This window comes from Harpia harpyja, chromosome Z, assembly GCF_026419915.1.
Source record: "Harpia harpyja isolate bHarHar1 chromosome Z, bHarHar1 primary haplotype, whole genome shotgun sequence".
In the NCBI taxonomy this organism is placed as follows: Eukaryota; Metazoa; Chordata; class Aves; order Accipitriformes; family Accipitridae; genus Harpia; species Harpia harpyja.
In genome coordinates this window covers 19267288-19290553 of record NC_068969.1, presented here as the reverse complement: position 1 = coordinate 19290553, position 23266 = coordinate 19267288, and the positions used below count along the sequence as shown (strand labels likewise).

The 23266-nt window shown below is 42.7% G+C and overlaps 1 protein-coding gene across 11 annotated transcripts in view; it reads right to left on the bottom strand.

Annotated features, from left to right (window-relative positions):
* Positions 1–23266, bottom strand: part of MITF (melanocyte inducing transcription factor) — a 112578-nt gene that overhangs the window by 57992 nt on the left and 31320 nt on the right. Inside the window, exon 1 of one of the 11 annotated variants that reach the window (XM_052776175.1) lies at positions 12497–12517. The exons of 8 other annotated variants lie outside the window; for them this stretch is intronic. Coding sequence is in view for 2 of the 3 variants with exons in the window: in XM_052776173.1 (XP_052632133.1) it covers positions 206–261 (56 nt within the window). In the remaining variant the exon portion in view is untranslated. Of the gene's footprint in view, positions 1–205; positions 358–12496; positions 12518–23266 lie in introns of those variants that run through there. 2 more of the 11 variants (XM_052776173.1, XM_052776178.1) reach the window with 2 other exon arrangements.

The window sequence follows — 23266 nt, the reverse complement described above, 5'->3', positions numbered from 1 at the left end:
AAACATGGAGTATTTTATAAGTCTTCCCCTTCTGAAAGTCACCGTCATTATCTCAGCTGGTCAGCCACAGCTCCTGTGGCTCTGCAGAAGACAGTGGCCAGCTCCCAAGCACGGTACTTTTAACTCCCAGAACACAACCTCCACCACAACAAATCAATCACACAATCTGCTCACGGTGCCGTCGCTCCGGCAAAGCGCCACTTACAGACAGGAGCTGTCAAAGGAGCAGGGCATGAACATCTGAACTCTAACAGCTTCCATCTTTTCCCCCACCCCTCGTGTCTGAGGGCTTTCGCTGAGCACCCTGGGGTGAAAGTCAAGCGGCGTCTCGGCCGGCCGTGTCTCTAGGGGTGGCTCCAGGTAAGGACCTGGCAACTCCAATCCCCACAGAGCAGCAACACGGGCAGCGATGCCCGGCGCCGGCCGGCACTGCAGACCTGTGCAATCCAGCACCTACCGAGGAGAAAAGAAGCTGGGCGTTGAGGCAGCGACACACAAGGTCTTCAGGTATCACGAAAAGGACTCCAGAACAGCCCCGAAGTTCGGAGTCAGCATCTCGCTACATCTTGCCTCACCTGCGCGAGAGTATTGCACAAACTCCTGATGGAGACAGCCCGGAGCAAGGCGCGGGTGTGCAGCAAGCACAGATAAATGCCAGGCGCTACCAGGGAGCTGAGCGTGTTCCTCAGACCCGTGCCCAGGCGGCTGTACCACCCTCGCTGTCCCGTGGACCGACAACCCGCTGCGGGCTTGGGAGAAACAGAAGACGCGGGTTGGAGTTGAAAGCACTTCTCCCCTTCGTTAATTAAAAGGGGTGTGATCGGGTCATTAGTGCCATCAGAGAAGTGGATAAGGGCTGTCCGTAACAGCACAGCTTTCTCACAATCTTTATTGCCAAAAAGAAGAAGGAAAAGCGTGAATGCAAGACAAATTTGTTTTCTGGGACATAACTCCTTCACGTTCAAGGTTCACCAGGTGGAACCTCCAGCCAGGAACCACTGGAGGTGCACCTCACGAGAGCTAGACGTGCATCTGTACCAGTACGGAGACTCAATGTGACCGTGTACACACCGTTTCCGTAGTTTCACCTCTGCTCAAACAGGCTGAATCCCTCGGGCAGAAAAGGAGCAGGCAGGTGAATGACACCTACACACACAAATACCTCAAGCTCCCAAAAATGTTCCATGAAGGGTTAAAGGAATTTAAAATGTAGCTGACTGCAGTACCCAATATTGGTTTGGTGCTCTTCCTCAAACTTTCAAAGCCATCACAAACTTAGAGAAGATATTACCAAAAAAAAAATGGCATGAGGCAGGTTTGTCTTTCACTTGAAAGCCTGACCTTGTCAAAAGCTTTTTGAACCATTTTTCAGACATCGCATCTATGGGTACTTCCCTCTCTAAAGAGCTCTACACACATTTGCAAAACAAAAAGCCAGATAGCTAAAACAACCAAGAGGTGATAGAAGAAAAAGCAAAGAGATAACGCTCCACTAACAACCTCTGTAGTTCTTGATTTTGTAATATTGAATTTACCTTCTTTTATCTGGGTAAATAGAGAAGATAACACCGTCGCCAAGAGGGAAGATGACGTATAATCACTGCGCTTTTTGATACTTTGCAACTACATAGCGCCCAGTTCTCACTCCACATCACCTTTCCGTCGTCGGATAGCAAGTTTATTCACAGAGGCAGCCCTGCAGAAACCAAGACTTGACCGTGTTGTGTTCACAGCTTGTACTCATCATCCGCATGCTCAGACTCCCTCCTAGCCAAAAAGCCACCACGCTTCTTGAGGCTTACGGTGACCCAGCAACTCCCACCCTAAACCCTTCCACTCATCCGAGGTTTTCTGCTTACTGACTCCACTGTTACAGTGCTATTCAATGCTTTCCAAAGACGACGAGGCAGCTCGAAGCCTCATCTCGCACAGATGACATCCTCGCTCTGGTATGCTGAGCAAACAGGATCTTAAGAAACAAAAGGGAAAGTGTTTATGGAAGATTTGCTTTAAATGATTACGAATGCCAAACAGTCACAATGAAAACCACCAAGTGAATTCGGTGCTCGATACATGATGGATCTATTATCAGCATGTAGGACTTGCTCGTTACAGTCAATACCATGTGCAAGGGGAAAAAACAACCCCTAACACATTACTGCAACAAGTCTAACATTAAAATAATCTTGGACAGATATTATGCAAACTCTGACTTCAATCTCTAGCCACAGCACTAACTGTTCATTACAGGACCTGATCCGATCAGGGAGTGACTTTAGCAACTTTTCTTTCTAACAAAGCAACTCTCCAGACTGCAGAAACCAATTCCTCAGCATCCACACATTTTAAACAAACTTCAGTTTGCGAGTCCTTAAGCATTGCTTATAGTCCTTCTACATTTTTGGCTATTTGTGGAGGAGTTACTGGGGCAAAGAGGGTTGTTTTACTGTGCAGGCTGAATGACTGGCTAGGAAATAAGCCTTAAATAAGCAACAAGTTACTTTACCAGCCACGTGGATATTTACACTGCAATTGCGATTCGCAATTGCGGGACAGATGTACCAGTCTTACTGTCTTGGGAACCCACAGCACAGACAGGAAGGTGGGATAAGCTCCAGCTGTCCATGTAAGAAAGCATTAATGATGTTTACAAACTTGCTAACTGAGGCTAAGAGAAAGACAGTTGTTCACTGGAGGAATCGCTCAACTACAAACAACTAGAGAAAAGATGGCCTTCAGATCCTTTGCTTAAGCCATTTAATGCGACCTACAACACCCCTGACATGGGGTAATCCCAAACCAAGGCTCCTGGAGAAAGCAAGCCCCAGCAGTCCATCAGGCAGCACTGCTATGCTACCACACGATCCAGCAGCATCCTCAGTTCAGCCACATCCAGCAATAAGGTCTCTCTCTCCCCAAGTACCTATCCCAAATCCCGACCACTCCCAGGGATTTCCCAAGACGGGTACAGTTTCTGTGTGCTTACAACCTTCGGGTGTACGCTGCGGGTCATGTCAGAACACCTCAGCATCTGCTCTGCAGCTGCACAGGATGGCTGGGGTAGGTCAGTGCAAGTGTTGATTAGAGGACCTCTTTGCCCACCATCCAACAGCTGTACAATCTATTTTAAGTTCATGACATCTATATGAACTGCAGTCTTTCACAGAAATATTTAGTGTCGGTTTAACTGCTGGAGTACTGGGGAATTGGCATCTCCAGGGACTGTTCTGGCAATTCCCCCCTTGGCCCCCAGAAAAAAAATTCTGCACCTTGTTTCTAGCCAGAAACTGTTCATAAACACCAGAGAGAGGGAACGAGGAAAGTAATTACTTAAACTTGGGGTCGCATGTAAATAAAATACCAAACCAAAAACATAATACAGAATGAAGTCTCAATCAAAATAAGAACACACAAGCAACATTTATACTTTCTGATTTCACAAAGTGTCAAAACATATACAAGAAGATCCTCCTTAAACTATCATAAGTCTTTTCTTAACACCTGAAATACAGCCCTGCTAATACACAGCCTTAATTTCATTTTGCAATCATCCTTTTGTTCTGCATCTTTCTTATGTTGCATCTAAAAAGCATAAGCTCTTCCGAAAGAGGAGACCTCAGGAAAAATCCTCAGAAACAACTTTATGCAACCAAATAAAATCTCAAAAATTAATACAGCTGCTGCAGTTCTAGAAAAAGGCTATTTTAAAGTAAAACTGTTCAGCATGGTCCATGTTTTGCACAGTTTAATGACAACTAAGTGAGACATGCTGTCCATGTAACTTGCTGCAGGAATACCAGTCCTTAACTTTTCAAAATACATTACAGCTATTGGTTTATTTTTTTAAAAAAGCAGCCAACTCAAAACTATTTACAAGCCTTCTTGTTAGACCCTCTTAATCTCTTCTGCACTGCCAGAAGCATAGCACTTGAATGGCTATTTCTGTTCAAAGCTATATTTGTTGTGGAACTACTGCAAACTCCTGAATCATGTAAACAGTGGCAAGAGCCAAAAAATGTTTCACTGGACTTGAAGTTCACATCTGCCTTAGTTACTAGGACAAAAAATAAAGGCAGGCGCTTAGTTTATAACCAATAAATCCTGTAAAGACTACAGTTAATCACGAATTCTTGCAACAGGGTTTTGTTTAATCTGGTTTATTTAGCATTTGTGACCTTGGCAAAGTACCTGTGGGAGCACCCACCATTACTGTGGAGCAGCAATTCACACCTCCTGTTATTTTAGGCTACAGCAGACGACTATACAGCGCTACATTAGTCAACCAGGTTTATAAACTTGCAGCAAAGTCACCTGGAAATGATGTATAGTTCCAGACTTGCTGGAGCCCAGCAGCCAGCAGTATTGCTGCCCCTAAAAAGCCATATTATACCAGCTCTCAGTCTGGACTTGGTAGCAGCTGCATGTTTCTGCAAAACAAATGTTTGGCAAACATGCTGCTGGGAGCAAAATTACTCTCCATTTCTTTAGCTTCTTGGTTCAGAAAGGTTAGCACTACAAACCATCCCCTCACCTCAACCTACCATTTTGGATGCAAACTTCACCTTCTCTTCACTTACCTTCTTCTATTCCTCCTGGTCCTCCTCTAGCAGGAAGAATCCCCAATATTCCCAACATGCTGGAAACTACAAAAAGCCTTAAAACAACAACAAAAACCCACGCAGGTGCTTATCTCAACTTCCCACAGATTTCAAAGAGCTACTACTGCAGGCAGGGACAAATTCTGCCAAGTGGTCTTTGGCACTGAACCACAGGTATGAGGTGCTACAGGTATGAGAACAAGCAGCATATTTTTGGATAAGAATGGGACATCATTGGTGGATTAAGGAAAACCAAAAAATATTTCCTTCATTATCCACAAAAAAAGTCTGGATTAGATCATAGTAGCCTGTTTTTGCCATACAACCATTTGCTGAATTCAGAAATTTAGCAGCTGCCTGGTACTGAGTTGCCAATATGTGCCTAATACACTGAAAATATTTTTCCCACCCTCTTAGAAAGGCTGCTGCAAAGCCACATTCAGGAACTGCAATTGGTTTTCCAAGTACTCAGGGAAAAAAAAGAATAGAAAAAAATAAAACCTATTTTTAGCAACCTCCAGAACAAACAAGATGATTTGTTATTCTTCTTTTGTTTTTAAAAGCAGATAATAAAATGTCTTGTCCATTTATAATTGCATTATCTAACACTTACTGTAGTTTAAGATTGTACAAATCCATCAGGAAGAGTCAAAAGATATTCTACCTTAAAAGTGTTAACCTTATACGTCGTTATACTTCTGTGTCTCTTCTCTTCACAGAGCTATAACCTGGCTATACAAATCCTAATCTTAATAGAAGGACATATATTTAGTTCTGCCTAGAATTGACATTGTAGACTACTTAAAACTGTATTAAAGCCAGTATTAACCTGTACGCACTCCAGGGTACAGAAAATGAGCATCAGCTGTCAGGATGCTGAAGCCAGTCAAAGCGTTTGCAATCCTATTCACAAGTTATCAAAAAAAAAAAAGAAACCAAAAAACACCCCCCCCCCAACAAAAAAAAACCCAAAACAAAACCAACATGCCTGGGCTAGGGAAAGCCATCTTCTGCAGAATTTCTTCTTGTTTTGCTAGCTCCCAGACATCTCCCTTTATACACTAGATGGAGCTTTGTCCCCTGCTTCCCCAGCCTGCTAGCTGGCACTGCACTGAGGTAGGGATGAAAAGGGTAAAGAGGCAAAGGGTGAAATGCCAACCTCACCCGAATAAACAGAGTGCACGCAACGGCTTCAAGGAACGTTGTGATACAAAGCGAGTATCTGGGCTCTCACCGTGCCCTCCCTGGTCCTGGTCCTCTCCCGCTCCCATTAATCTCTCGTTCGAGCACTGTTTTGTCATTTTCAAAGAATCAAAGATTTCAACAACTCCAAATCCCAAACCACGCTGCAACTTCTACCAGCCTTTACTATGGTCATGAGGCACTGCACTGAGTTCACACCACATGAAAGTTACATTGCTTTTTCTCCCCTTCTAAAGGGACAGCATTTAAGCTTATTACCAGATCACACTCCTGAACTGCTCACTGGCTTTCCTGGATCCCTCTTCATATTCCCACTTAGTTTCTTTCAAAATAAGCTCTTCAGCCTCCTCTCTAGTAACCTGAAACATCAGTACCTCATGCCTCTGCTAAGGCTCCAGACTTGGATCCATTGACACTTTTGGGAAACAGCTCATTGATTCGAGTAAAATTCCCCTTGACTTGTATCTGCTGGATTTGGTCTGTATTGTTTCAGAACACAGTTCAGGAGAAACAGCTCATCTCTTCTGGTGAGCTGCCACAACTCCATTAGGATCTTTCAAAGCACAACAGGATATGGTCCATCATCAGTATTTCTATGATGAATTTAAACTCAATGGGACAGAGAAGAGCCCAGGGGAATGAGTCACTCCTAATGGCACAAGTAGCCAGCACTGCAACACAAGCGTAAAAATCAGTGGCCTCAGGCTGTATCCGACAAGGTAATACCAGAGAGGATGGAGAAGCACTAGTGTCCGTAGTACAAGACGTCTTGTGGGCAAGGGCTCCTGCGTGGGCACCTCTGCTCAGGAACAAGGAGCTGAAATTGAGGTGACGACAGAAACAAGAGCCCACTTTACAGTGGGAAGCTAAAGAAAATTTTGGCATTTTAATCTCACAAAATGGAGGTTGACGGGGATGAGTGTTGCTGCCTATAAATACAGCAGAGAAACAAACACCCAGGAGAGAACCCTGGCATTTCACCAAGCGATATAAACCAGCTATGAACAAGATTAAATTGGTACCAACAGTCTCATTCTGAGAAGTCCAGTCCCAAAACCATTTCCAACTGGAGGACTGGCGAAGGAACAACTCGCTTCTTTTCAGATAAAGACTTGTTGCCTAATCAAAGTAGGGCACTGTGGAACAAAGCAGCCAGTAACGAATTACAGGCCACAGAAGGTGCCCTCCAGCCAAAGGCTCCAACAGGACAGATGCAGGACAAAGCAAACTCTTTGGCAGAGCATACGGACCTGAAGTAGCACTGGAATATAGTATTGCACATAACAGGAGCTGTTGCCTTCACGTGTATCAGCATGGCCAAACGCAATCCTTCTGGAAGGTGAGCACGCTAGCTTGAACAGGCTTTGCAGTGGGTCCCACCAAAACAAAGATGCTCTTCCTGAGCTACCAGCCCATTCGGACCCTAATGAAACACTTCTCATATCATCTGGCGCGCTGGGTCAGCTGGAAAGCAAGTGTCAGCAGTCATCGTGCTGCAATTTCTTGGAAGTTCTCTCTTCCCCCTCGCCCCCACCTTCGGGGACGCCGTTGTCCGTATCCTCTCCCACATTAGCCCAGCTGAGTGAGCCAGAGTTCAGAAGTGTTGAACTGAAGCAGTAAATAATACCTCAAAAATGCAACCCCTCCTTTCTAACTAATTCAAAAATAACTTGAGTGCCTATGTCACCACTTCGCAAGTAAGGGGCTACAGTTTAGCTGACTCCACCTTTTGCATCTGGCTGCTACACTATTCCCCAGATTTCTGCACTGAACCATGCAGAAACCAGAGGGGTCCAGTGCTTCCTTAATGTGGGGCAGCCACAGGTTCAAATGGAGTAAGTCAATGGATAAGACTAACTTCAAGTACTAAAATTAGGAAAAGGTCTGAAAATAGGCTCCAAATAAAGGTCATTTTTGTCATGCAAAAGTTACTCCAAGTCAGTATTTCTTAAATAGGCAAAAACTCACGTCAAGCTGTACAAATAACTGACATAATAGCACAGAAAGAAAGCTAGAGTTAGAAAACTGTGGGAGCAGGTGATGAAAAGGAAAAGCTGTTATTTGTTCACATCAGAACGATCAGCCTCGGTCCCTATTTTCCTTCTGTTGACCACACCAAGTTATCCAGTTTAACTGGCCCACAGAGTCAGCGTCAAGACATTTTGCCTAAATCAAATGTTCAAGTAGGTCACCAGTTTTGAGCAAAAATATTTGCTTCTTTATTCAGTCAAGGAACAAAATAAAAATAGGAAAAGAAATAAAAGGCACACCTACTCATACTTTCTAGGCAATGGCTCCCTGACCAGCCCAGGGGTACCTCTAGCAGTCCAGACTGGACAGCCAAAACTGGCCGGTCAATTTAAGTATTTTTTCAGGTCAAGATGTTTATAACATGCATATAACTTACAGCAGACTTTGACAGAGGAAGAAAACTCACATTCCCTTCCAGGAAGTTTGCTTTGCAAGGAGAACTAAGCCAATTTACCTTCAAGAGTCTTAACAGCACACCTTCATTTGCCCACCACTTTCTGCCATCCTGGAAAGCTGGAGCTCTCATGCGTTAAACTACCAGGCCACATGGGCAAACCTATAGAAGCCCACCTGCCCTTTCTCTCCCAATCCAAAACCGTTAACCCAAAGAGTATGGGTCCTCCCCAACACAAACAAGGAATACCTGCTACAGAGACAACTTAAAGTAGACAGAAGGCATGCAGAGAAAGAGATTTAATCCAGAGCAGATGTAAGAGGGACACCTTTCAAAGACAAGAACAGCAGCTGAAGGGTTCAACAGCCATACATCATCTGACAAAGATGCCATCACCCGTAATGATTTTCAACACAAGGATTTTGAGCGGAGCCTCTTAGGGGACTTCCTTGGGGACACACAGCCTGAGCAGTAAAGACAGGACTTGAAACCACATCTCTAAATCCCAGTAACATCCATCCTCTGCAGCCAACAGTCATGCGTCTTTCATTATCCTACCTGGCACCGACAAGCAACACAAGACGAAACTGAAGGTGAACCTGCCAGGCTCTTGCAACACCTACTCACAAGTTCAGCAGAGAAGAACCCTTTCAGTCCGTTACATCAGCATAAAAACCCAAACCCTCAGCATCCCGCTGCTGTTCAACGTCCTGGACTTGCCATCCAAAATTTCCACTGAAGTTCAAAAGTGGAGCAGGATGAAAACACCTTCACTGGCCATGTTCTTTCCAGCCTGGGAACAAAGAACTTCAGCCTCCGATGCTCTTTCAGTACAGCCTAATTTATTCTGAAAAAAGTAATAATTAAGAAGTACACAAAACCAAAGCATGCAACCTGAAAAACACCCTCCTGTCTGGCAGAGCAAGCGCCTTCTAAAGACGCTTACATTAGCTCATGCTGCTAGAATTGTGTTTTTAAAAATAATTGGGGGAAAGCAGAGACGATCTACAAAATACACGCCAATGTTAAGCTGAAAATGTTCAGCTGAAAAATAAAAAAAGCAGATCAAATGCGTTAGGTAATATGTTCTAATGATTAAGTCCATATATGAAGTTGTTTGAAACTGAATTCTTTAGTATTTGAATGCTTATGTATGAGTTTTTAAAAATCAAACACGTGTTTAGTACTACTAAAAAGCTGGCACATTAAATCTTTCCAGACTGGTATTCAAAAATTCCCTGAAACAAGAACAAAAAAGCCCTAGGCAAAAAAAAAAAAAAAAGAAAAAGAAAAAAAGAAAAAAAAAAAATCAAATTTCACTACCCATGCCACCACACGCCTCTGCAGAACCAGCACTAGGTAAATTGGGCATTGCAAAGTTAGCCAGAACAATGCACTTCCCAGGCGAAAGGCTTTTGGTTTTCAAACAGGTCCAAGACCTTGGTACTGTAGTGGCCCTGAACAGGATTGCAGATGAAGCATTAGCAAGTGCCAGCAAGGGAGGCACTCAGGACTGTGATACCAGCAGTCTTACAAGCAATAAAACAACCTTACAGTTATGATTTCAGGTAAGTTGTATCCTCCCTTATTTAAGGAAAACCTCAATATACTACCATTAAAAAAGGCAATAAAAGGCTACTGCAATTCCAGTGAATGCAGAAGATCACAGTTTCAGAGGGTGAAAAGCCTTCTCCATGCCCACATGCAAATAACAGACTGAAGTTGGTAGGAATCGTCTGATTCACCTCTAGGAGAAGACCATGGCACTTTCAACACAGCTTAAGGAAAATCAGCTGAGAGTAGTGTCCTCAAAATGAAACCACGCCACAAAAATCCCCAAACCACTCACTGAACCGCGGCAACTCCCAGTGTATTACTGTAAGGACATATTACTACCGGGATAACTCATGGATAAGACCCATGTTCCAACATCATTCTCCTGTGCTGATACTCTCCCACCCTGAACAAAAAGGTGCACCCCCCCAATCTTGCTTCCGGGGGTAATAGGTGCGCAGAGACCATGCTCCAGAAAACCTGAAAAAGTCAGTTTTGTTAGAAATTGGCCAGCATGTTCTAGATTTAGCTGCAGCAGCTTAAAAACCCAGTTTCTAACTGATGTATCGTTTTCTCACTGCATTATTCAACAGCGGCATCGTTTTATCAACTGCCCAAGTACTACCCTCCAAGAAGCAATATACAAGAGCTTTTCTGTAATAAAGTTTTCCATCATAACTAGACCAGCAAACCAAAAACTGATATTGGCAGAAAATTGCCAAGTTTTCTATAGCAAAGTCTATCTTTTTAATTTTTAATTTGAGATTAAATGCAATAAAACTCTGTGGAACTAACAAACCAAATATACAAATACAAGGTGGGACCCACCCTGCATGCATTTTTGTATTGGTTAACATTACACGTGCATAAAAATTTAAATCGTGAACTTCAAGCCAGAATGGCCAAATCATATATTTTCCTTATTTCAATTAAAAACATGAATATAACTATTTCCAGTGGGGTTGGGAACCTATAGATGCATGGGAAGAAGACAAGGAAATGAAAAAAAACCAAACCAAAGTACCTACAGAAAACAGATTTAAAACTGCATTTCTGCGTAGCAATAAAACAACACACTGCTTGGAAACATCCTTCCATTCCTATTTAACATAATGGTGGTATGAATTACTGCCAAAGTAAACTTCAAAAATTTGTCTGCCATGGAGGAAAACCAAGCAAACTGAAGTTTTATGTGCAGAATCTCGTTTCAAGAGTGTGAAGGTTTCTTTGTTCCCTTTAGTGCCAGGTATTTCAAACTTTTATGTCTACATATTTTATTGCGCTTGCAAAACCTTTATAAAAAAAAAAAAAAAAGAAAGAAAGAAAACTGGAAGATTAAAAATTTTAAAAACCCACTCCTAAAAATATCAAAAAAGCCCTGCTAGATGTCCTGTGTAAAAATAACATGAAGTGCAACATTTTTCCTATTCTATCAGTCTACTCCCAAGAGTTTGGCATCTGAAAGCAAAATATTCTTTCATGTAGCAAAAAGAGAAGGCCTGGTTTTTGAAACAAATGTTTGTATAAAATCCAGGAAAAAAGATATATTTACAATTTTAATACAAATTACTCAATCTATCCTCTTAAATGGCAGTTTCTGACCATTAATAACCATAAATACAGATAAGACCTTTTATTCAACTATCATGCTAAACTTCAAGTTTCTGTAAGCAGCCCGATAAAGCAGCTCAATTATTCCTCCCTTGCTTATCTGTTATCTAAAACCCACAGCCAATATCATTTCAGACACCAGAAAAATACTTGGAACTTTCTATGCTGTGGCTCAGCCGCCCCAACAGATCTCTATACACAAACAAGAGTTTTCCTTCTCCATCTCTCCTTTCTATTTAGGTCTTCCTCATTTCCATGGTTTTAAGTCCATACCTTCAGCACACAGACATCTAGGCAAACAGCAATTTCAGAAAGTTTGTGTTACCTATTCAAGGTATTTCTCGTGGTATTCGCCCTAGTAACCTTCGAATTTAAACTCAGATTGCGAGGTCAGACTCTTAACTGCTGCAGGACTGGGGAGAAAGAGGCTGATTTTGATGAGGTTATTAGACAGCAACTTTCACTGAGCATTTAATTACAACCTCAAATTCAAGCATACATTCAGTGCATCATAACCAAATTTAGCTGGGACATGGTCCCAAACCCAAGGGAATCAATAGGAGTATTTAATTCTTACTTCCCACAGCCTGATGCTCCTTTGGCACAGAGTATATTTGACTACAGCATTTTCAGCTGAAAACTCGCCTGCCCTTACTGCATCTGAGGAAACCGCACCGAAAGGACAATCGCAAGGCAGCGTCGACCCCACCACGTACAGCATCAGTTCTGCAGTCCACAGCATTTGCAACGGAGCAAACCATGAACCAGCTGGCTGAACATTAAAGCATATACAAAGGTCTTGTGCATGCTTGTTAGGCTGTTTTGTAGAAGAAAAAGAAAGAAGCAGGGAAATACTACCCTGTGTGAGTTTGGTTTTTTTGTTGTTGTAAGTCAGATAATTTCTCAATTTTATTCCTACCTGGCCTAGGAGGGGAGGGGGAAAAAGTGAAACAAAATGATCACATAACACTGCTTGTTCTCCCAACACCTGCAAGCCAGCTGCAGGAGCTGACGTACAGACACAACCTCATGCTGGCACTAGAAGTGACAATTGCTCTGTACAGCTCTGCTGCAGCTTAGAGAAGAAAAAGGACCGAGAACTTACCCAGGGAATTCATTCTTTCACGTTTCTATCCTGCAAGGCAAGAGCTCACTGGGAACGGTGCTCCTGATGGCCACAAAACCAAGACTAGACAGAAAGGTCTTAGTAAGCATCGGCTTCCAGAAACTGCACTTCCACTCCTACCATCCACCTCCTAACCCCGCCACTGCATTTGTGGCTGCCTTTGTTAGAATACTTCTGCAAATGAAAACAGATGAGTAACTATTGCTGCTTTAGCAAACTCCCAAGCCCATGGTCACTAATAATAGCTTTGTTCCTTTTATTACTAAACAAAACCAAAAAAAAAAAAAAGTTTAAATGCTTGTATAAAATGCACATTGCTGAATGTTTTCTTTCATTGATCCAGTGCTGTTTCCCATACGAGCTTAGGCCCAGGTCTCTCGAACAATTTATGTGGATCAACATGATGAGGAGCAATCTCAGGCTTTTTGAAGGGGCATCCCTCACAAAAAACAAACAAACAAAAAAAAACCCCAAACCACCAGGTTTTGTGCTCCTTCACTTTAGACATTAAGAGTTCAATTTAAAAAAAAAAAAAGAAAAAAAAAAGTCTGAACAGAGACATTCCCACTTTTTGCACAAACTTAAACCCAAATGCAGATCTGAGCTCTCTGGTATGTGACATCCTGCAGCTTATGAATTCCGAAAGGCAAAAGTGCTTTGGCAGGCTGAGCTCCCGGCTCCCCGCTGGCACACCGGCACGTCACCGCCAGCTCCGACTCCGCTCCAGGGGCAAACAGGTGGGATGGGAGGGAAAGGGCAGTGTGGAAGGAAGAGAAAGTGGAGAAGGGCAACACGAGAGGAAGAAAATGGAGAGGGTATGAAGCCACTGCTGTGAAATGATGGTGGGAGAATGATGACAAGAAAGCCATCCCTTGCAGAAACCCTGACCTGGTTCGCCACTGGTAAGGAAAAGAAAAAAAAAAAGGAAAAAAAAAAAAAAAGAGAAACGACTACAAAAAAGTACTTTCGCTAAAAAATTCTGATTTTTCTGCCCAGAATAAAATCAGTTACAGGAACTCCTAAAAGCAATAAAAGTAACTAGCTTGCAAATTGCCTCTTTTTCTCAGAAAGTCTGCCTGCCACGCTTCTACCTGACGGAGCCTCACACTACACACCTCCTTCGGCCCAGGACCTGCTACAGCCTCCTACTCCTCCCACCGCCCATGCTCGTGCCTCTGGCCGAGCAGAGGCTGTGCTCTCAGCTTCCCTGGCCGGGTGTGCAGGTTTTCACGCTGATCTTGGATAGAACCGTAGCACCACCGAGGCCAGGGCTTCTGTTAGCCCGAACAATGTTCCTGGCAAGTGACTCCGAGCCACAGGGCTTTGGCCACCCATGCTGGAAGGCAAGTAGATATCAAGAAAAAAAACCAAGACACTAAATGTTTAAGTCAGGCCACAGTGTTTTCTTATTAACATCCTGAAGCTTCCAGAGGTTTTTAACTTATTAATTTCTATTATTGGATTGACTGTTCCTGAATAATCCCAAGCAACGCATTGCAAGTGGTTTTTTTTTTTTTTACAGGAAGTAACCAAGCCAAAAGCAGCGAAAGCATCCTCTTGTTCTTGTGTGAGCCCCTTATTTTTTTTTCAGTTTATTTGAACAATGGCACCATGAAACAGCTTACAATAATGACTGTTACAAAATAGGAAGCTGAATTATTAGGCAAGCTTTGTCTGCGTAACTCAATCAGCCTAGGGAGGATATGACAGGCACGACTGAGACAAAGGACTGACTCGGTGACCCCAGGCATCTCTTTCAGGACTCTGTTTCTGCAACTGAGTTACTTAAGAGTTGAAGTTTCCTTTCGCTCCTTTATTAGATGCACCATTCCCGTAACTGCAGCAGCAAAGCATGCACGCTTCCCAAGAAAGCCACCACCAAGTGTGCACGCAGAAAGTAAACACTTTGGAGAGGCTGTGATGAGAACTTTACCTGAAAATAAGTTTCAGAATGGAAAAGCAAAGTTTAGTATTTAATCTTTTTAGCGTACAAGAGGCACACACAGCAGGACAGGTAAATCGTGAGTTAGTCTTTAAGCAAATAGCCAAGCATAAGTTTCGCAAACCAACAAAAAAATAACTGTTAACAGCGGTCTTTAAGTAGTTGCAAGGTTCAAAGGCAGCCAATTTCTACAAGCCTGCTGAGAGCATCACTGGGACCAGCTCTGGAGTGATATACTTTGAAGCAGATTATCAGTAACCAAAGGCAGACACCCGCCATCCTGTCATTACAATAACCTTACTGAAACTATGAAAATCGGGTCTAAGTGCTCGTCTGAGCAATGCTTCTGTAGACAACAGCAACACAAGTGACTGAGCAACAGCAATCCAGGAACCTGTAAGTGAATCATTAACGAGCAATGATTTCTCCATTACTCACTGTGGATATAGAGTTACTGCGGGTAAGATTTGTTTCTAAAAAAAGGGAACAGCCAACAACATGAGTACTAACACATTCATCAAAGCTGAACACAACATCTAAAGGAAAGAGGAAGGCACGGCTATCGGGCAGTCTTTGTCCAAAAGAGCGGTTCACCGAGGAAGGCTCCATGGAGCAGAGCAGCAGCGCTGGGAACAGCATCGCGCATCGTCTCCTTCCATGGGGGTCGTGTTCAGGGGCTCAGGTCAACTGGCTGTTGATTTTGCATTACAGCAAGAAATTATTAACTCATTCTACAAAAGCTATACATCTGTCAGACTAGAGATACAGATCAATAGCCAACAACCTAAACGTCAACAGTTTGACCTCTAGGCAAGGGTTTCCATACCCCTTTATCCACATTCTACAGTAAATACTCCTAGTACATTTTCTCCAAGCATTTGCCGTCTATGCTACCGCAAATAAGCATCAGGAGAACCAAGCTGACATTCTCAGCCAATCTTTAGGCAAGATTAGCAAGCAATTAAAGCTGTTGTATGAGGAATTTTAAGTGCTCCGCAACTTCATGCCAAACAAGAGCTAGGCAAGCACTGGAATTTTATTTTTTACAATTCTGTTCTATACAGAAACAGAAGACAAATTCAAAGAAAATATTTTTGAAGCACGGATTCAAACGATTACCAAAACATCTATTATAGTTTAAATACTAATATATGGTAAAATAAATTCTGCATCAAAAAAGGACATGAAAAGCATTCTGATTGCTTCCTACCAAAAATGTCAGAGGTAATGTATTCCAACAAAACACTTCAATTTCAACCAAACTGGGGGGTTTTAATCATTTTTTTATTGTTGTGTTGGCAAAACCTCATCAACAGTTATATTAACTGCACCCCAGCCAGTCTGGGTGCAGCACAACCCGGGAACATTTTTAAAGCCCAGAACCAAATCTCACCCCCAAAAGCAAATGAGTGCTTTGCCACCCATTGCCTACAACCAGATCCACCAGGGCAGCAGCAGAGAATACGGCTTTTGTCCCAAGAATTGCTCATTGAGTCCCAGCTATACCTCTTCATTAAGTTGCCAGGAGAACTAGACAGAATAACAGAGAAAGCTATGCATTTCATGAGGGTAAGAGTTGCAAGATGTTCAAGAGGAAAAGCCTGTTTTTAAGTACAGCAGAAAATAAAGCAGATTTTGTGAACTGTCACCCACAGCAACAATTGCACAGCTTGCATGGGTTTGATAATATGGGTTGAAAATAATTATTTTCATAAACACACCAACTGGAGCAGAAAAAAATGTTACAATGAACAAAACGAGTAAACGAAGTTAAATAAGGCAAATGAAGCCTGAGCTACAGTTTCAGACTGATCTGCTGTTCGTATAAAGAACGCTCTAGTTGGAGATTAGGGGTGAGAAATAAGAACTCATTAGCTCTTCTTCAGGGTTCATGATTCAAATCTGACAAAACACACACTTCAGTGTTTCCAAGCTTAAAGAAAATTCCAGCAGGGTCACGGAAGATGCTATTTATAGCTGGCTTAATCTCTGTGCACTCAAACACAGCTTTTGTACATAGACATATTTTGTTAGCACTTAAAGAAAAAAAAAATCTCTGTCACTGAAAACTTAATCATCCACAAGTTCTGAAAACGCCTGTGAGTTTTTCCTCTTAATATTATCTGCTCCTGACTGAACCGCACTGAAAACTGGCCTATAGTTTTTCCAGCCAAAACTGTTACCAGAAAAAAGCAGGTCCTGGAAAATATTCAGTGACAAAACTGAGGAAAAAGAACGTGGAAAGTTACCAGCAATTAATTTCTTCAGTAGGAAACAAACTCTTCCCACCCTGAATGTACACATCAGTATAGCTGAGACTGTTCTGAAACCTGGAACACCCAAGCAGTGAAACACATTGGGAAGTGCCCGGCACTGGCAGCTGGAAGGAAAGCCAGCAGCCCCGCAGCCCTGGTCTTTAAGGTCATTCTGCAAACATAAGCATTGCTAAGCCCTCTGACAAAAGGAAAATACATTAGAGATCAATGGTCCTCCGCTCTGCCCTGGTTCCTGACTGGCTGCTCACTGCAAAGATTGTTTAGGTCTGAGGCTATTAGTAAGAGGGCAAGGCAAATGGGTCAGACACCTGTGTAATCTACACCACGATCAGGGAAAGGCCATGGGATGGCTCCCATGCTGGGCAAACAGTGCCTCACCAAGCTGACTGCCTTCTACAGTGAGATGGCTGGCTCAGTGGACAAAACCAGAAAACAGTGATCGCTGTTTACATGACTACAAGACACGAGGAAATCTGGACAGACTGCCCAGCTCTACATGCAGTGGTCAGACAGGTCAGCCCACACTGGATGGGCTGGTTAATAGTAGCTGTCCTTGCAGGGGTCACCACTGCAATCAACACTGTTTGACATTTTCATTAGTGATGCTCAGGAGATAAGCAAAACTGGACTAGACATGGCTGCTTAGAGCCTTGCCCAACTTCAGACTTGGACATTGAGCCACGGGGTTGGACCAAATGACCTTCAGGGGTCCCTTCCAACCCAAATTATTTTTGGTCCAGAAACACTGAAGTTTAGTCTTTCTCTCTTAAGTTACTTATCATATACTTAAAAATATTTTATTCATCCAAGTTGGAAAGGTTTCAGCCACGGCAGATGGGATCAAGAATGATGTGGCCCAGGCTCTGCACCACCCCTTGGAAAGATATAGAAGAATATTTGTAGTTGCAACAAGACTCTTGCCACTCTCCAACAACTGCTCCGTGCGTGTACTGCTACACAGTCTCTACATTAGTCACTTACACACAGGGCCCTTGCTGTTATATTCTTCATTAATCCTTATATGTTTGTCTGTTGACCTACTGTACTTTTAAGAGATTCAGAGTTTAAATGCTCCTACCAGCCAAACTCTTTTAATAGAATTAAATAGAGATATCATGTAAGCTTTTAATAATGTTGACAACTACTAAAATTCAGTTAGCTGAGCCAACAAGAAACCACTGAACCCTTACATACATTCTCTTCTCCCCACCGAGTGTGCCCAGCACACGATGCCATGTGGAGATGGCAAATTTCCCTAACTGCCTTCTTAAAATACTAACGGATCAAATCTGACTGTAAGGGAATGGTGAGCAGCTGAACCCCTCTCCTTCTGCCCGAAACAACATTCTGGCGAGTCAGCCCTCAGCATTTTTCCTGCTCAAACCCAACACATGCACACACACACAGGTTTTTTAGCATACTGCTATTCTGCAACAGTACCAGCGCCCAAGATCACTTCTTATTACCCTTAAGCAAGTTTAGGAAAAGATTATAGCTTAGAGGAGCATGGCAGAGCATCTTCTTTACCAAACACTACTGTCAGTGACAACTCCACATAACTGACACGCTGCATTTAAGGCTTTGAGTTAATAGCTACTCAGCATTGAAAAACAGAAGTACTTTACCAATGTACACGCATTGGAAAAAATTAAGCAGAATCAGTCAGAATCTCTCCTCCTTAGTTTTCTGTAAGTGATAGAAATCTTCTAGCAGTCATAATTCATAACCAGCCGTCATTTCTCTTAAGGTACGCCTCAAGGAAACTTGATGTACATCCAAACTTCTGCAAGCTTGCTGCTTTCTGTTGGATGCATATTTCATTTTCCCTAAGAGTGCAAATCATGTTCTGGAAAGGCGACAGCATGCCAGGGATTCTTAAAATAGAAAGGCCTGTAGCTGGTGATACTGCAAATATAAATACAGCTGTTGGTATAGTGGTGGGAGTAATAGCAGTGACATGGACCCAGAGCAGCCCAGTGGTCAAGTTCTGCTGGCAAGCTGCTGACAGCTCCCTAAAACGCAAGCAGAAGAAAGGGAACTGCCATTTAACAGTTTGAACGGGCATAATGCAAACGAGATGAGTTATGGCAAATTCACAGCACAGTTCTAACCCTCAGGCTTCAGTGTTACTAAATTTAGGAGTTTCAGTGCAGGAAGGGAGGTAAGAGAGCTACAAAAGTGCTTTAGTAAGGTAACGGTTAGACAGCGAACTGATTGCAAATCTGTGTAATTTTGACCTTGCTGTACACAAAAAAAAAGCACTTACAATTGGCAGCTGGGGCATTATGTCTAACTGCCACTTTTGTATGACCAGGGAAAAGCACAACCATGGCTTTCCGTAATAGCAGACTTTAGAGAAGGATACAAACACCAAACCAGGAACCTCAGAGGAAAAAAAGCTGCACTGGGAAAGGCTTAGCCACCAGACTAGCAAACCCTACAAACCTTAAGGTCTGCTTAAAAATATTAGATGTCAAAGTTATCAAAGCACACCACCACTTAGAACTGTGTCCAAGTCTAATATAATAATGTCGTGTTTATTTTTGTCCGGGAGTCCAGACTAGATGCTCCAGCTATATCTGTGCTTCTTGTACCATTTTACAGGAAACACACACACACACTGACTGAGCAGAGTAGAGGGCATATTAGATTATCTATGTCAGACAGCAGCCTTGGTGCATCATCAAGTTAATAAGCAATTTCAGGTCAACAGAAAGACCAAAGCATATATTGAGAAATACTTTCCCAAACATTTTTAAATAACTGTTTCTATTGGACTAAGAACAAACAATATTCCATAGCTTTTAGAATACTTTAGTAAGCCTGGTTTGGTAAACTAAAAGAAAAAGTTATTTCAAAAACTTAAGTCTAAAAGGTGACTAAGCATTTAGACATGCGATGACCCAGGCAACCTCAGAGCCACTTGAGCTTACAGCCCATCTGGCAGTGTCATTCAAGCTACCGGGTGCTGCAGCACACACATCTTGACAGCAAGTCTTCCCAAAACTTCTGAAGAAAACATTCATGATCTCTCTCGTTATTGCTGAGCACACCGCACAGAGCACGAGTGGGGAGAGGGCAGACAGCGCTGTCCCAGCACTTGCCTCTGATTTCAGTTGCATTGCTGTTGACTAGAATGCAAGTATTAATCACTATGTAAAAAACAGAGACAAGACAGAAAGGCTTAGGACAGAGATAATAAATAGTACCTAAATGTTGGAAAATAACATCTTCCAACATTCATTCCAAAATAACATTGATGACTTCAGTTTAGCTGCTTGATCTCTACTTAAGAGTGCACTGTCACACAAAATACTTAACTTTCAACATCCTTCTTGCAACTAACACACGCTTGAAAACAAAAGGATGTTCACCATATTATCATCAAGGGTTCAAATTTCAGGTAGAAACAAAAGTTGAACTTCTTGCTGAAGACTGCTGCCAAAGGATGGCTATTCCCATGACAAATAACACCTTCCAGTAGCAGCAGTCTAGCTTTAGGGACAATTAAAGTATGGTTCTTGCACTCAGAGAGGGGCTTATCCATTTTAGGGTAACACCACCTCAGGCAGGCAAAGTCAGACCTGGAGTAAATCTGGTCATTATTTTATAACAAATAAAAGCACTGTGTTACTGAAGCTCATTTAAAGTAATTTCAAATACACCAAAACCTGGTAAAGAAATAAAACCTGTACAAATAATTTGTTTTATTTTTAAGTCTTACCAGGAAAAAATAAGCCCATCACAAGGCCACAAGGCCAAAATTACCAAATTCAAAGTATTCTGAAAAGAGGCCTAGCTAACAGTTTGGGACATTTCACATGCACAAAAAAAACCCAAACCAAACACAAAACCCTAAACACAAAAAACCCAACTTCACATTTGGTGAAATAACATGATATCTGGGAGATCTGAGAGAATAGGTCTGCCCCCGGCAGGAGCCACCAGAAATTGCTGCAGGAGAGGTCCTACGGCACTTGTTTTCAAAGATGCCAGAGATGCAGAAACCATCCCTTTCTAGTTTCTGTGTCCACCCTGTCCTCAAATGTGAGGCTGAGCATTTAGTCTGTAGGAGAACGTTTCTTTCAGCTTCCCGTGAGATAGCACATGCAGGAGGTGAAGCCACAATTCAGCCCTTCCAGGTCCAGTACTCCCTCCAGTGCTCAACCCAGATGCCCCAAACACTTGGTGCTTCTAGAGACCTTCAGGAAAAGCCACCGCCAACACACAAAGACATCAGGCTGGCTACATCTACAGGTTTAGCAAATAGAGATCTTAATCACCACCTTCATCCCTTTCGGAAAGGTCAGCATGACTGGTGTCCAAAAATCAGACAGAAGCCCCCACTTCTCTCACCACATCCCAAAGTCAGGCTACAAGTTTCAAGACAGAAAGTTGCCTGCCCTTCTTTCTGCTTCCCTTTCCTTCTTCCAGCTTAGTCTTTCTTACCCCTCCACCCCACGCTTAGGATGACAGGCTGCAGATAACATGAGCTGGACTCAGGCGTCCACATAGAAAAGCCCTTGTTTAAAGGCCTTGGGCCAGGACTCAGAGACTCAAAGTAGATGGCCCAGACCACCCTTGGTCAATCTTCACAGTATTCAGCACAGCTCCTTTCCCTTCCCTAAATATAAAAGAAACCAGGACAGATGACTGCGGGATGCATCCGCAAAGTACTTGCAACGAGCAGCTGATGAACAAATCCATTCGCCTGAAACATCAAAAGTTATATTCTTGTAATAACGAAAAGTGATGTTCTCGCAGCCACGATGATCACACAATATAAGCGATTCAGGAGTTTGTAAGGAGACTACTTCATTAGATGAACAGAAACACTTGGCGGGGGGAGGGGAGGGACTGTAAGCTTTTAGTAGACAAATTCATCATTAGGCTTCCAGGTGTTCACACCTAGCACTGCTCAGACCACCACCAAACTCTGAAATACACCTTTTTTGTTTTGGTATTTCTCACACAAGACAGAAGCAGGGCAAGAAGACAGACAGGACACTGGACAAAGCCATTTCTCTCCTGTGAGGTCAACACAGTTATATTGCAGGTCTACCAGTTCCAGCATCTACTTTCTCATATGATTAAAGAAAACTACCAAACTATAAGAAAATGCTTGCTTAATGCTTGACCAAATCTAAAATACCATTAAGTGCATTGCTGTTCCAGTAGAATGTCAACAGATGGATCAGCATTAGCAACACAGAGATTATTCACGTCACTGGTTGCATAAACCAAGAAAAACGCTGCTATTGTAGAACAACTGAGATTTCTCTGAACTAATAATTTAACTATAAAAACATTAATTGATTCCTTTTCAGTACATTTTGCAGAAGCCCAGTTCTTAGATGCAAAGCCAACTCTGCTTAAATTTTATTAGTTTTGGGGAGGAGGGGAGTGGAGGAAACAGGGAATAATTCACCATTTATGAACAGAAAAGAAAAATCCTAATGCAACCGATCCATCACTTCCAATTCAGTTGGCAAGTTTTCCTTTATTGTATGATGGGAACATGCTAAATCAAGTCACCACATTTGAATTCCTCCCCTTCCATGACAGGGGCATAGCAAGGCTTTAATATCACCAACATCATGCAGTACAGCCTTCACGCTAAATTCCAGTTATCCCACTACTAGCCACAGAAGCAAAAAATTCTGAGTAAAGAGGCAAAAAAAATCACCATGAGATGTAAGCTACAAAGCACACATTATGGCTAGTTTGGGTTGTGGACATAAGGATTAATGGATAGTCAAACAGAGGATAAAAGGAAAAAGTGGCAGAGAGGTCAGAACCCCCTCCTGAATGCAAAGCAAACCCATGTCCTGCCACAAGTGCGTGCTCTCCCATCCTAGACTGGTCTCAGAAACGGTTAGTTAGCAAAAGCCTTACAGTTTCTACTTGTGATGTTAACAAAAAGTCCTCGATACAGAAAGTAGCCTCTCCTTGTCCTGCAATCTGAATTTGTAACTACTACTACCATTCTTTGTTTCCGTATTACTTACCTCCGTATCCTTTGCACTCCAAATTAAGTAAGTTCACAAAACAAGAGTTCTGGGGATCATCCTTGGGTTTGTGCTGTACAAAACACTATGAAGTAGAGAGGTATAGATGGGATTCCTTTATACCATGAAAATACAAGGAATCAAGACCTGGTTATTGGACATGAAGCTACAGAAATTTCATTTAGTCTTCACTAGTACAGGGAGAGGACAGAGGGAAGAACAAACTGGAAGACTTCACATCAAAAGAAAGGATGTAGTACAAGAGGCCTTCTCCTTCAGGAGAAAGGAGCACAGGAAAATGCAAGAAAAAAAACACCCAGAGATGCAGAGTAGAAGCCGCCAGGACACCAGTCAGCATGCAAGGAACAGCCCTGAGGTATGCGGCACAGGTGGAGACCACAGTGTGAGAAAGGTAGGAGCCAGATATCAGGGCAGGTGAGGTAAGTGACAAGGAAAGACAGGGCCAGAAAACAGCATGGAGAATGTGACTGAGTCTCATCATAGTAAGGATGGAGGAATACTG